This window comes from Oryza sativa, chromosome 1, assembly GCF_034140825.1.
Source record: "Oryza sativa Japonica Group chromosome 1, ASM3414082v1".
In the NCBI taxonomy this organism is placed as follows: domain Eukaryota; kingdom Viridiplantae; phylum Streptophyta; class Magnoliopsida; order Poales; family Poaceae; genus Oryza; species Oryza sativa.
In genome coordinates this window covers 18,716,549-18,729,776 of record NC_089035.1, presented here as the reverse complement: position 1 = coordinate 18,729,776, position 13,228 = coordinate 18,716,549, and the positions used below count along the sequence as shown (strand labels likewise).

General features: G+C 44.1%; 2 protein-coding genes across 2 annotated transcripts; one reads left to right on the top strand and one right to left on the bottom strand.

The window, feature by feature from the left end:
• Positions 1 to 66: 66 nt before the first annotated feature.
• Positions 67 to 4,932, top strand: LOC4323991 (probable ribosome biogenesis protein RLP24). Its single transcript, NM_001428044.1, has 5 exons — positions 67 to 119; positions 213 to 350; positions 3,961 to 4,074; positions 4,180 to 4,316; positions 4,398 to 4,932. Exons 2-5 carry the CDS (start codon positions 270 to 272, stop codon positions 4,558 to 4,560), a joined length of 495 nt encoding a protein of 164 aa, NP_001414973.1. The 5' UTR covers positions 67 to 119; positions 213 to 269; the 3' UTR covers positions 4,561 to 4,932.
• An 809-nt stretch (positions 4,933 to 5,741) lies between these two features.
• Positions 5,742 to 12,683, bottom strand: LOC4323990 (kinesin-like protein KIN-7A). Its single transcript, NM_001428043.1, has 15 exons — positions 12,410 to 12,683; positions 11,053 to 11,367; positions 10,809 to 10,898; positions 10,623 to 10,723; positions 10,408 to 10,521; positions 10,233 to 10,314; positions 10,036 to 10,103; positions 9,889 to 9,948; positions 9,686 to 9,810; positions 8,834 to 9,032; positions 8,622 to 8,753; positions 8,451 to 8,543; positions 7,451 to 8,335; positions 7,031 to 7,356; positions 5,742 to 6,692 (listed from the first exon to the last, which is right to left on the bottom strand). The coding sequence occupies exons 2-15, from the start codon at positions 11,297 to 11,299 to the stop codon at positions 6,350 to 6,352; spliced, it is 2,865 nt and encodes a 954-aa protein (NP_001414972.1). The 5' UTR covers positions 11,300 to 11,367; positions 12,410 to 12,683; the 3' UTR covers positions 5,742 to 6,349.
• Positions 12,684 to 13,228: the final 545 nt, after the last annotated feature.

Genomic DNA, 13,228 nt, shown 5'->3' with positions numbered 1-13,228 from the left:
GGCCCATATAAAGCCCGGCCCTTCCTTCCACCTGCTAGTAATCTCACGAACCCTTGCGCCGTCGGTCTCTCTCTCTCGCTCTCGTCCCCGCCGCGGCGCCGCCCTGCTCTCCCCCTAGGGTTTGATTTGATCCCATCCTACTCTCTCGTGGTCCGCGGCCGGATTGTGCGAGCTCCGATCGGAGTGTGTCTTACCGGTGGTTTCTTGTGTAGTGCCGCTGCGATTTCGGAGGGCCGGTAGTCCGGCGGCAAGGAAGGAGGCGGGGCGCGATGAGGTTGGAGAAGTGCTGGTTCTGCTCCTCCACCATCTACCCCGGCCACGGCATCCAGTTCGTCCGCAACGACGCCAAGGTTCGCGCGGTCATCCTGCCTTTTGCTCTTTCTTTCTCATTTTCATGTACAGTATGTTACGTTTTACGGTGGAGAAGCGCGCCCTTCTGTGCTCGGGTTTTCTTGAGGAAGAAATTATCCTTTCTAGGATGCTACAGAATTTGAATACAGCAGTCCCTGAAGGGATTTAGGTACCACGGTTGTACTTGCTTAGACCAATCTGTGTGTGTTTTGTAGTACTTTGCAGCATTTTTTGTTTGCAGTATGTGACCCTCATTGTGTAGTCACACCTCGCATTGCCTGCCCATGTCATTAGCGTTGAAACTAACGCCTAAACTACACAAACCAACAAAGATATATTGGTCTGGAAGGGTTGAAGAATAGAAGCTAGAAAGACAGAAGGAATTTAGAATTTGTAAAACGTTGGGATGAATGTAACAGCTGTGGGCTCAATTTTCAGAAGAACAAGAGTTAGGGCAGAATGCAGATTTATGTAACCCAAAAAATATGATTATCAAACTACAAGATTTGTTGTTACCTAAACACCTCAGTTTTCATTGCCATAGTATTTATAAACAAATATATGGTTATCCAACCCATGGTGGCCCTACTGCATGTGTCACTGGCTCTCTCTCTCTCCATCTCTTTTGCTTTGTTCAGAGTCTCAGAGAGCTAGTTGTCCCATTTCCACCCAATGTATAGAGTAGTCCAATGGTGGTATATACTTCTTCACTTTCTTCCACACCTATGTTTATCCATCCAATTTAACAATGTACTGTGTCATGTTCCTGTCTTTTTTCTTGTTTTTCATAGTACCAATGAATTAACTGGAGTAGTGGACAAAATAATCGTTGTTAAATTTATTACTTTGACACATATGTTTCTCATTCAGTATTTTTCTCCTGCTTTATGGTTTTAATAGTGGTGGATGCTAAAAGCTGAGGTCTGTTGGATAACAACGCTGCTTTCGTCCAAAATAAGCTGCTAGAACATATGAATTTTTTAGACCATATTATAGTAAAAGTAATTACATTAATTATGTCAGTCATCAAAGAGATGTGGGCCGCTAGATTCTCCTGCTGGTTCCATTATATTAATTATTGCACTCCCAAATGGACTGAAATGCTATGTCATTTTTCTCAAATCGGAATCATCACAAAATATCAACTCAAGAGACAAAATATCAACACAAGAGATGATTGAGAGGAGAGGAAGGAGCGAGTGGGAGGCCACCACTGCCCCTCGTCGCCTCGCTGCCGTGGAGGTCCCGAGCTCGGGGCCAGATCCTGAGCCACCGCTCCATCGGGAAGATGCTGCGCCACTGAGGATCCACCGCGCAGCCGCTGTGCCGGGGAGCAGCTGACCCGCCAAGCGGCCAGGGAGCCGTCGACCTGCCATGCCGCCGGGAGCCATCGACCCACCGGATCTGGCGAGGAGCGGGGCGGCGGCACCCTGATGAGAAGGAAAGGGAGCGGTGAGATGCTGGTGGGGGAGCAACTCCCCCTGCCACCTCCCGCCCCCTCTCCCCCACTACCTCTAGTTGTGGCCGCAGCCGCTTCTCGCCCCACCGCAAAGCCGGCAGGTGAAGAAGCTAAGGAGGAAGCCCTCTCGGCCGTCATTGGCCCTAGCGCCGGCGGCAAAGTGACTGGGGAGGATTGGTCGCGGTGGAGCACATCCTCGCCTCTCCCGGCCATGGTGGCTGCCGTCGTTGGCGAGCCTCTCGAGAGGAGGAGGTGCGCATGAACGGAGAGTAGGAGGATGGACGTAGCAGGAAGGGGGAGGGAAGAGCCGGATTGAGGAGGGGGAGGAAGATGCGAGAAAGAGAGAGAACGATGGAGAAAACGAGAATAGGAGAGAAAGAACGACAAAGGGGATCGATATGAGGGATCCCTCGATCTGATCCGATCTGGTGACCTTATCTGGACTTAGTTTTTTACTATGAAAAAACCGACCGGTCTATTTTAAAGAAAAACATGAAAACCGAATAAGTGAACCAACTGGTGAGGCCATAAATTTTGCAAAAGCACCACTCATCTTTTAAATTTTAGAGCGCAGTCCAATTTTTGCAATTTCTTCTCCCCCAAATATACCTATATACCAAATTAAAAAATTTAGGTCCTTATCTATATATATCTCTATCTCTACTACTTAAAAAATTGAAAACGTTTCCGTCATCCGCAATAGCGAGAAAAGGGCAAAAAAAACATGAAAAAAAAGGAAAGTCCGATTCAATCTATCTAAAATTTTCCACCGCACGTGCGATCGATGGCAAAAAATGAGTCTGCATCAAATTCAAGAACACAAGAAAACACTAAGAAAACGCTGACGCCGAAAGGGGAGGGTGCCGCCGAACCGCCACCGCCATTGCAGGGATGTCGGGCCGCCGGCTGCTCCCCTCCCACTGGATCCGGTGGAAGGGGCCGCTGGGACGCTGGGCCGCCACCACCTCCCCTCCTGGATCCGTCGGAGGGGAAAGCGCCGCCCGCCACCGTCGAGCCCTCCCGCGGCCCCATGGCGAGGGAGAGGAGGTGAGGGTGGAGAGGCGCCGCTGCCTGCGGAAGGAGAGCCGCCTCCCCTCCCGTTAGATCCGGCGGAGGTGAGGGAGCTGCCCCTGCCTGCCGTCTCCCTCCCACCGGAAGGGAGGGCGCAGCCCCTACCTGCCGCCTCCATCTCCCGCCGGAAGGGAAGAGGGGGAGATAGAGCGGTGCCGCCGGTGGGGTTGGGAAAGGAGGAGAGGCGGAGGGGGAGAGGCGCCGCCGCCACCGTTGAGAGAGAAGGGGGAGGGGAAATGTTTTTAGGGTTAGGGTTGGGCTGTTGAACTTTTATATAGGTCGGGATCAATCAGGACCGTCCATCAGATCGTATGGCTACAGCTTCTCCCGCGTCGGGCCAAATGCCACTCCCAGGCCGCCACATGGAATAAGTTCACTTTAGGTCCCTTAAGTTGTCCCGATTCTATTCCTAGGCCGCCCACACTATTGGGCCGCCTCATGGACCGCGTTTACGCTCCGTATGAAATAAGTTCACTTTAGGTCCCTTTAGTTGAACTTTTTTTATTTCATTCATTTTGATCTAGAGAAATGAATATTGCTGCCTTATTTCTCGTGTTTCATAGTAGGGGGGCAGAGGGGTAGTTAGGGCTTGAGCCCTATGCCTTGCTCCATAATCCCCATTATAATCTTATGAAAATGCTCTGTAATTTGTGATAATATTTGAGCTCCTGTTAGCTGAACGCATGAAGATTTTCTGGCTCCACCAGTAGCAATGAATTTAAGTGGACATGAACAACCATTGTTAAATTTGATGCCTATGTTTCTCATTCAGTCCTTTTCTCTTATATTTTATGGTTGGAATAGTGATGGATGCCTAAAGCTGGGCCTTTCTGAATATCAACACTGTTCTCTTTCAAAATAAGCCACAAGAACATATGAATTCTTTTACACAATATATAAGTAAAATCAATTAAATTAATTATGTCAGTAACAAACATTTTGTCGGTATGCTGTAACAACATTTTTTTTGTCGGTTATAGGAATGTAACATTTTTTTTCCCTTGCAGATCTTCCCTTGCATTCCTATAACAAGCTGGATTTTGTCGGTATGCTGTAACAACATTTTTTTTCCCTTGCAGATCTTCCGCTTTTGCCGGTCAAAATGCCATAAAAATTTTAAGATGAAGAGGAATCCTCGTAAGGTTAAATGGACAAAAGCATACAGATGCTTGCATGGGAAGGACATGACGCAGGTATTTGCTTGTTCTATTTTCGTTCAGTATTAAGTAGAGAGCACATTTTCTATGCTGTGAACCACTTTCTATGCTGTGAACCACATCTGAATCGTTTGAAATCAGGACTCCACCTTTGAGTTTGAGAGGAAGAGGAACAGACCAGAGCGCTATGACCGGAATGTCACTGCACAAACTCTTAAGGCTATCCCTCTTATTACAAAGATTAGACATGAACGCCATAAAAAACATATTACAGAGAGGTTGGCATCTGTTCTTTTGGCTCAGTCTGTTAATTCTTGAAATTATCTCTTTGCTTAACATATGCACTGAACTTTTAACAGGCAAAAACAGGGTAAGACAAAGCAAAGGGAGAGAGATGCTAAGGAGTTGGAACAGGATATTCAAATGCTCCCGAAGAAGGATACCATGCTGTCAACACAAAAGACAAAGGTCGTGGTCAAAGTTTCTCAGCAGCAGACCGAAGAAAATCTTATGGAAGAGTAATGAAATGGAATCATGTTGCATGCGCTCTCATTTTGTCATCTTTATGCAACACTTGTGTTTCTAATTGTTACTTTGCAAGTTGTATTTGACTGATTACCAGCAAGTTTTGCACGTACTGTGTGCCTGTGTGCTTTGTGACTTCCATCTATATTTGAGCCTTGGGCCTAGTAATGGTGTCTGTGCGGACTTGCGCTAAGCCCAAGGTGGTGTGCACCCTAGGGCTAACCCTAGGATATCTCTAATCATATTTATTTTATTTAGTAGCCATTATTGTTTAGAGTTGGATTTTGCTTAGATTATTATGCCAAATATAATTTCGCAGCTAATTCGATTTGTAGAACTCCAACTTCAAGTGCCTAATCATTTATTTGCAATTGAGGTGTCATGTACCATGGTGCTGCAATCGCTGGATTGTGTGTGTAAGTGTTTGCCAAATCGATTTTTATCCCCACCTAATGGAAGATCGGGTAGCCCGTTGTCATCAATAATCTAAGAACTCAACCTTTTTTTATCAGATCTAGAGGAATTCCTTCACATCTATTCTACCATCCTCTATGCAGCTGGCGCAACGACAACGTTTTGGTAAACTACCTATCCACTACATTGAAAGGCCCTGCCTGCTCATGGCTCATGCATCTTCCCAAATCTTCGATTGGATCATGGGCAAAGCTCTATCAATTCGTGGCCAATTTTGCCAATTTCACCAATTTCCAGGGCACATACAAGAGGCATCCAAATCGAGGATGACCACCATGCAACAAGACAGAGAAACGGTGAACCCCTTATAGCAAGTTCAATAGTATAGCCTGGCTCCAAATCATCTATAGCCAATCTAATAGCCCATTCATACAATAGTTACCTATAAAAATATACGACATCATTAATATCCGGTCCTATCTCTCATACACTCATAACGTATTGCAGCCGGCTACAAATCTGTAGCCCGCTTTCTTCTCTCTTTTCTCTTTTCTTCTCGATACGTGGTTATAGCTGGCTTATAGCCTGCTATTGTACCTGCTCTTAGGGACTTCATACAACGCTTTAATGAGTGCCATAGCACTATTCCCAAAATCACCAAAGCCTTCATCAACACGGAAGAGTTATCATCACTCAAATATGGAGTCCAAGATCGTTATACCATCCAAGAGAACATGGAAGAAAACTTCAGCAATGAAGTTGTTCAAAATCACTGATAACTCATGCAGACGAGGTTGACTAACAAAACTAAAAGGAAGATGTCTGACGAGAAGTTACTCGCCAAGAAAGAAGAATCTGGAACTAGAAAGACGCTAGAACAATCCAGAAAGCGGAACAAATAGCACAAGCCAAAAGGAGAGGTCCTCGTTGTACAGCGAGAACCACAATATTTTCTAACTCCGCGAGATCCTGGTTCCTGAACTCCATGTGTTCCTGTGAGAAAGAGTGGAAATATCTCTATGCATTCTTTAAATGATTCAGCCTTTAACCACATGGCAAGACGAACTTTTGATCATCAATTTGGGGGCAAAATTTGGAACGGAATCATTTCTTAACACTACTTAATAAAGAATATGAGAACATCCAAGTCTCTCTACACTGGTGATGAAAGAAGAATACAGGTTCAAGAGAAGATTCTACACAGACTGAAGCATGTTGGCACCATGCTTGCATCAATTCACCCCCTGTCAATCCTGGCCTTGACCAACCCAGAAGCTCAGCCACTTCACCTTTGGTCCAGAGCACCAAAATTTTTATGAGATTATATGATCCTTCTACCTCATCTTAACAAGGAAGATGGGCATATCTCTGCTTACCAAAGTTGTGTCTTCTCCCTGATCATGTTTGAAATGGGCTGCCAACCCATCAGCCATGGCTTCCTACTTGCAGGGACTGCAAAATTGAGCTCAAACATCTCCTTGCTGATGTTACCACCCTCACAGAAACCAACCAGCCTGGCCACTATATCGGCGCTCTCATCAATGTGAGCTTGGTCATTGGGGTCTGTCCAGAGCCTGTTCACAAGCTGGAGCTTCCGCTGCTTCGCCTCCAGGGGCACCTGCCATTTGATGAAGAGGCGCTCTCGCTCTTCTTCTGTCAGCCTTGAGCCCATCCTTCTCGCGAGGAATTCTCGCTCATTCCTCAATGCCTTGATACTGCAACATGAAATCAGATAATTGGTTTATATATCACGATTCGATATCAGTTATGACTAATGAAACATTTGACTCGGAAAAACATTCATGTTAAGGCTTTTCTATCAGATAACTAAGCTCCATCTTCACTATCAACATATAAGGTTTCTCAGTAAGTGTTCTTTTACAGAGGATAAAACTACTGTGAGAAAACAGATTACAAGGTTTTGCTTCCAGCAACATCCATTTTAAAGGCCTAGGGGACATGACTCTTTTTTAGACCTTCCAACACTATTTTCTTTTTCTGGAATTAACTAACATAGCCCGTAAAACTCAAAGAAGTAAAGGCTAATATTTACCTTGAGGCTAAAGAAATTGTGGAGTCATCACCAGCTGCAGGACTTGCATCGCCCACCTCAGCAAAATGCTGTTGCAACCATGTCAGTCTTCTAACTTCGACTTCAATATATATCTGATCAGCCCTATCCCCCCTGAATAATAAGTAGAACTGGGTCCTGTGTATGATTGATACATGACAGAGATCCCACAGTTGGATAATGTGCTGCATCTGCTCCTTAAATAATCTGTCCCATGAATCAGGACCATCCTGTAGAGATCCTGCATTTTCCTCTGAATCTTCTTCCATGTCATTTGTCTTGCCTTCATTCGATTCCAACTCCAAGACCTGTAGTAAGATTACAAGAAAACATATTTTAGTGGTGAAACAAAGTAACCTTTGCATGAACAAAACTTATGTGTGCAAGATAAACGATCATAACCTGACAGACAAGCAGCTGCTTTTGGTATTGAAGTTTTGCAACTCTCTCCTTCAGTTCAGTGACATAAGCCCGGATATTTCTAACATTCTCCTCAGCAGCATTTTGGAACATCTTCTGCATCTTTTTCATGTTCACTGAGCTGGATCGCCTATAGCGTGGGGTTTCATCACGCGATGATACATCTCCAGTGTCTTCACTCTTAGTAGGAGTAGCCCTTTCTGAACCTTCATGAGACACAGTGTCACCCTCTGGAGCCCTATTCTCAACTTCTGGCTCTAAAGGCCTACTAGAAGAGAGGGGAGAGCATGGTGCTCTTATCAGATTTGGTCTGTTTATGTTGCTCACGCCCAGTGGAAGAAGCATCCTCTTCTTCTTCTTTGCTCTGTTGGACTTTGGTGTAGTCTCGTTACATTGTGTGCCAACATTTGGAAGTGACATCACCAATCTATCAATAGACCTCTGTACATTTTCTAGTTTAGCCTCAAGTTTTGCAATATCATTGTCTTGCATATGAAGTCTACTAATTTCTTCTTTCAAATCAGATCCATTTCCTTCATCTGTGATCATGTCAACATCTCTGTCAGATCTGACAGATTGCATCCCCCTGATTTCAGCCTGTAGTTTAGCAATAGTTTCTGCTGCATCTTGATTGCCATGTTTATGGCATTCGACTTCTTTGTGCAGTACTTCAATAGCTCGGTTAGCCTCAACCTCAAGCTGCTGTTGTAGCTGCTCAAGCTTGCGAATTTCATGCTTTAACATAAATGGAGCAGTGGCTGATTGTCTAATCGAGCTCCGTATCTTCATTTTGTTACTTGGCTGTAGTGATCCAGAATATGTGAGGCATTTCCGTGTCCTTTGTGGTGAGTCAAAAGGATTCCATCCCTAAAAGAAAACATGGGTTTCGGAAAGATTAGGTTGACAGTAAATGAATGTGGTTCTGACTGGCTGATATCCTTTGAAAGAAAAGTAAATTTGCAAGGAAAGGGCAAATACTCACTGGCTGATTATCACCCATCTTCTTCTGTAATTCTTCAAGTTTCAACTGTGCATTGTCTCTTTGCTTCTTGAGTTCCTCCATTTCTTTTTCCATCTGCAGTGTTCACTTAATTAGGTCAGTTACAAAATGGAAATGATTCCAGTGAACTTCATCCTTGAGCATAGACATTACCTGTCTAATCTTCCTGTCCCTTTCCATTATAATGATCTCAGAAGAGGAGGCACGATCAGGGGTTCTCAGCTCAGCTTCGAGTCTAGCAACTTCCATCTGTAGGTGCTTCACCAATTGCTTATCTGATACCACCTGTACGTACCAAGGCCCAAGGGATGAAGATTTGCATTCTCATAAGTAAATAAATGATGCATCACAGTCACAGATCTTACCATATTAACTTTTGCATTATTCGTAACCTCCTTGGCACAGGTTGCAAAGAATAGAGTATTTCTAGATTGTTCTACATGTGTTTGCGCTGGACTCATGGTACAGATGATGGCTGTTCTTGCATTTCCACCCAAAGAAAGCTGGAGAATGCGTGTCAACTTCGAGTCTCGATAGGGTATGTGTCCACTTCTTTTATCCGAGCTGCATTGAAAATTTAGAGTCAGTCTGCTAATATTCCCAATAAAGATATACTTCATTATAGTTTCCTGTTCAAACCAAGAAACGGTAAAAATACAAATATGCAGTAAATTATCTAAGTAGAAAAGAGGTCTCAAACTGTGTATTAGCATGACACTGCAAATAAATTATCTAGTTTAACGTGTTCATGACACTGCAAATAAATTGTCTAGTTTAACATGTTCATGACACTGCAAATACACAATGCTGCTTATTAGTCCTGCCATACCAATGTCACTTAGCCAACACATTCAAGAACTTACAATTAACTGTGTTGCAGCTATGAGATTTTAATAAAACTCACTTTAGTTCTAAATATGCAGAATGATTAAACAGTATAGTGGCAATAGGACAGAGTACAGAGCAATTGCCTCCCACTTAAACAAAGTGGCCTGGGAATATTTTGATCTGATGAATCTCATTAGCATGTTTTAGAAATTCATTAGGAGATAAGATACATCATTAACATACTGATATCATTACAAATCAACAGATAACATTAGAACTGAGACTAACCCATGAGTGCATCGAGGTAACTCAGCGACTACTTTCAAGATTGGTGCAGATAAGAGATAATAGACCCAGAGTTTTTTCTTTCTTTCTTTAGAAAATCATACCTTAGCTTTCTGATGACAGTAGTAAGAGTCAGTAAGCTGCGATTTATATGGCAGCCTTCTTTCAGTCTTGCGCCAACTGCATGTGTTTGTGCAGCTCGTTCACTTCCAGCAAGATCAACAAAATTCTGTGAAAAAGCAACACATATTATTGAGATTAAAAAAACAGCATGTACACCATTGCAAAATGAGGACGTTATGCTTACCAGATTAGCCACAAAAGATTTAACACATCCTGACACTTCACGGAGCCTACTCTCAACTGTCTGGATAGAGATAATGCACAATAATTATTTTTCTCACTTTCATGAAAAAGATCTAACATAAACATGGAGGCTTATTTTTATATATACCAGCCTAATGATCTGGTGGGAACGTGAACTGGTGTCATTTAGTGCAGTCTCCCCAACCTGTCTTTGTTCTGCAGTCATAAAGACATCATAAGCAATAGGCTACCGCGTCAACAAAAAAAAAAGTAAATAAGGCAACCCATTTCTTCTGGTTCTTCTTGAAAAAATAAGTTAAGACAATATATACAGATAGTAGTTACCTTCACAAATACTGATTAGATGCCTAAGATGTTGGCTATCCTTGGCAATTTCTTCTTCCAGTTTTTCTACAATTGTTCCTTTCTGTCAAACCATAACAATTTATTAAAGGATAATCATGGCATGCAAGAGAATATGTGGGGGCAGTGCATAGACTCTGTCGAACTGGAAACAAACCTCAGGATCATCTAACAAGCGAAGATTGGTAGACTCAGGTCGTAGAAGATCCTTCACAATCTCATTGTAAATTTCCATAGCAGATATCTTGATGATAAAGTCCCTCTCAGGAGTCTATGCAATCAACAAAAGCAAGAAACAATTATGTGTTATGTGCATTTTAGAAAGCAATATAGATAGCATGATTTTGTTGCTCCATGTATAAAAAAACTCACATTTTCTATGTGCCTGTATATATCATTTACAGCACTCTCTGTGACGCCTCTCATGGTGAATGTCTTACCACTGCTGGTTTGACCATAGGCAAAAATGGTGGCTGCAAAACAAAGGAAGGTAAAGAATAAAGAGTAGATAAAGGATCATTCAACTTTATTCAAACTACTGAGTGAGAATTAATTTACCATTAATGCCTGTCAATGCAGACATAGCAACATCCTTAGCTCCCTCTTCATACACCACTTCTGTCTGGGAAGCTGGTCCAAACACCTTGTCTGGAAGGGTAAGATGGAATTTAAATTAGTCAATTTAGCTACTGAGGTAACTTCAAACTTATAGGATTGAGATATGAAGTCATTGATCAAGAGTGTCACTACAAACATAATTGCTTGAGATATGCAGTCATGAATAGATCACTGAAAAGCCTACCGAAAGTGTAAGAGGTGGGTGCAGCCCGATCCTGTGGGGGGCCCTTGTACAAAATTGTCTGGTTATCATCGCACTCCCATGCCACCTGATCCTTCAAGGCCAGTTCTTTCTTGCTCAATGGTCGCACCCTCACTGTGACAAAAATCTTCTCCTCCTTGACCCTAGTGCTGCCACCAGGGGTTGGGGTCGACATCGGTGTGCGCTCAATCTTTGATGCAGGGGTGCTTGGAGGTCTTGATACACCCATTTTCGCTAGTAAATTGCAGATTCCTTGAAGTCTGGGGAAAACAGCAAGAACCCAGCCTTCTCACGAAGCTGGCACAAGGCAAAAAATGGTCAGATTCAATTTATCACACAGTTGCACATAATATTGGCAAACAATTCCGGGAAGATAGCTCTGCAGCAACAATGTGCTGACCTAGCCAACACAACTATTTCACTATTACAAAGGAAATAAATTACATAGTCAACACACAAATATTTCATTTATTACAAACGGAGTAAATTGCATGTTTTACTTCACCATTATGAGTAGTATTACAAGGAGATCTATTACCACCATTAATGTTAAATTTTAAAATGAAAAACGAATGAATGGACGGCACTAAACAAGGCAAGCACATCTGCACATGTGCGGGTGTTTTTTCCTAAAATTATAGCGTGGGGCGAAAATTACTCAATTTCATACATAAAGCTGTGCCAATAAGATGTAATCTTCATAAGAAGAAATGTGTTATCTGCATCGCTCGGGTCACATTCAGATACACCCCAATCTAAATTACGAAATGGTACCGAATTCAAAAACTTCGGATCCCCTCTCCCCACCTCCAAAAAAAACCCCACAATTTCAGATTAGGGCCATGGGCCGAGAAAAACACGCAAAGCAAAATTGGTAAGAAATAAAATGAGAGGGAGACGAAGTGTATTAATATTTGGAAAGCTCAATCTAGCAAGTAGATACCGATCTTAAAAAAAATCTAGCAAGTATATTCATGTATGGAAATTGCAATCTGGTAAACTGAGTTCACAAACAAAAAATTCCACGAGTTAGCGCCAAAATAAACAGCATTCCTTTCATGGACGAACCCGCCCTGTAACCTCCGAGCGGCAAACCCGACCAACTTCCGTTCTCCATCCGCCGCGCCGCGCGAACGCACGGGAGGCCACAGCGGCAGATCGGCCGGTTCCGCCGCCGCCAGCATCTGCACCCCCCCTCCTTACGGACTCACCACCTCTCGGCTACTCCGTCGGGCCCGGCGGGAAAACGGCGCCGGCCGCAGGCAGAGCAGAACCAGGGGGCTCGGAAGAGAGGGAGACGCACGGGGACAAGCAGAAGCAGCTGAGGAAAACCACTCACCAGCGCAGCCCGGGGATTGGGGATCCGACCGCGCAACCCGCCGATCGAGGCCACTGCCGCTGCCTGCTGCCGCCGAGAGCCGCCGCCGGCGGTGGGCGCGCGCCCGACGACGAGGAGGCGGAGGCGGAGGAGCTTCTCGCCGTCGCTGGTCAAGGGCGGCGCGTGCGATGCGCCGCTCAACCACCGCTCGCTAGTGCTAGCGCTAGTACTACTACGTAGTACAGTTTGAATTCTCTCCGGCTCGGTGTGCGTTTCAGCGTTCGTTTGTAGGGGAGAGAGAGATAGAGAGAGAAAATAAAAAGAAAAATAAATCGAGGGGGAGCGGAGCGAGCGGGGTGACCCGTGCGATGTGTGGGGGAGAGGCCGAGTGAGGCCGCAACGGCTAGTTTTGGAAAGGGGCATCCGAAGCGCCAGTTTCTCCGGGGGGACGTGCGGCTGGCAGGTGGGCCATGGGGCGGAGTTCGGTCGTCGGACCCACCAGTCGGTGACTGGTGTATTATGGTATGCTTTGATTTCAGGTGTTTTTGTGGGGGGGTTTTGCTGCTAGCTGGCATCGGTAGGGTTACACAGTAGAGTGGACTAGACTTGGTTTAAATTCACTAGCATTGTTTTTTTTTGGCATACATGGCTAGTGTTATCAGATGCAATGGACATATAAAGTTTGTAGTCTTTTGGATTGTATATCTACTACTATTAATGTACTGATTTCTTATATATTTTGAATAATTTGACGGTTTCTTTTTATTTTAAATGGTTCAATCGTTTCTTTTCATTTCCAACGGCTATAATTACTAGGATTTTGAATTTGTCACCGTTTTG

Coding starts and splice junctions, on each gene's coding strand:
- LOC4323991 (NM_001428044.1), top strand. CDS start 270: ATGAGGTTGGAGAAGTGCTGGTTCTGCTCCTCCACCATCTACCCCGGC. Junction 351..3,960: donor TCGTCCGCAACGACGCCAAG/GTTCGCGCGGTC, acceptor TTTCCCTTGCAG/ATCTTCCGCTTTTGCCGGTC. Junction 4,075..4,179: donor ATGGGAAGGACATGACGCAG/GTATTTGCTTGT, acceptor GTTTGAAATCAG/GACTCCACCTTTGAGTTTGA.
- LOC4323990 (NM_001428043.1), bottom strand. CDS start 11,299: ATGGGTGTATCAAGACCTCCAAGCACCCCTGCATCAAAGATTGAGCGC. Junction 9,811..9,888: donor AATCTTTTGTGGCTAATCTG/GTAAGCATAACG, acceptor GCTTTTTCACAG/AATTTTGTTGATCTTGCTGG. Junction 8,336..8,450: donor AGATGGGTGATAATCAGCCA/GTGAGTATTTGC, acceptor GTTTTCTTTTAG/GGATGGAATCCTTTTGACTC.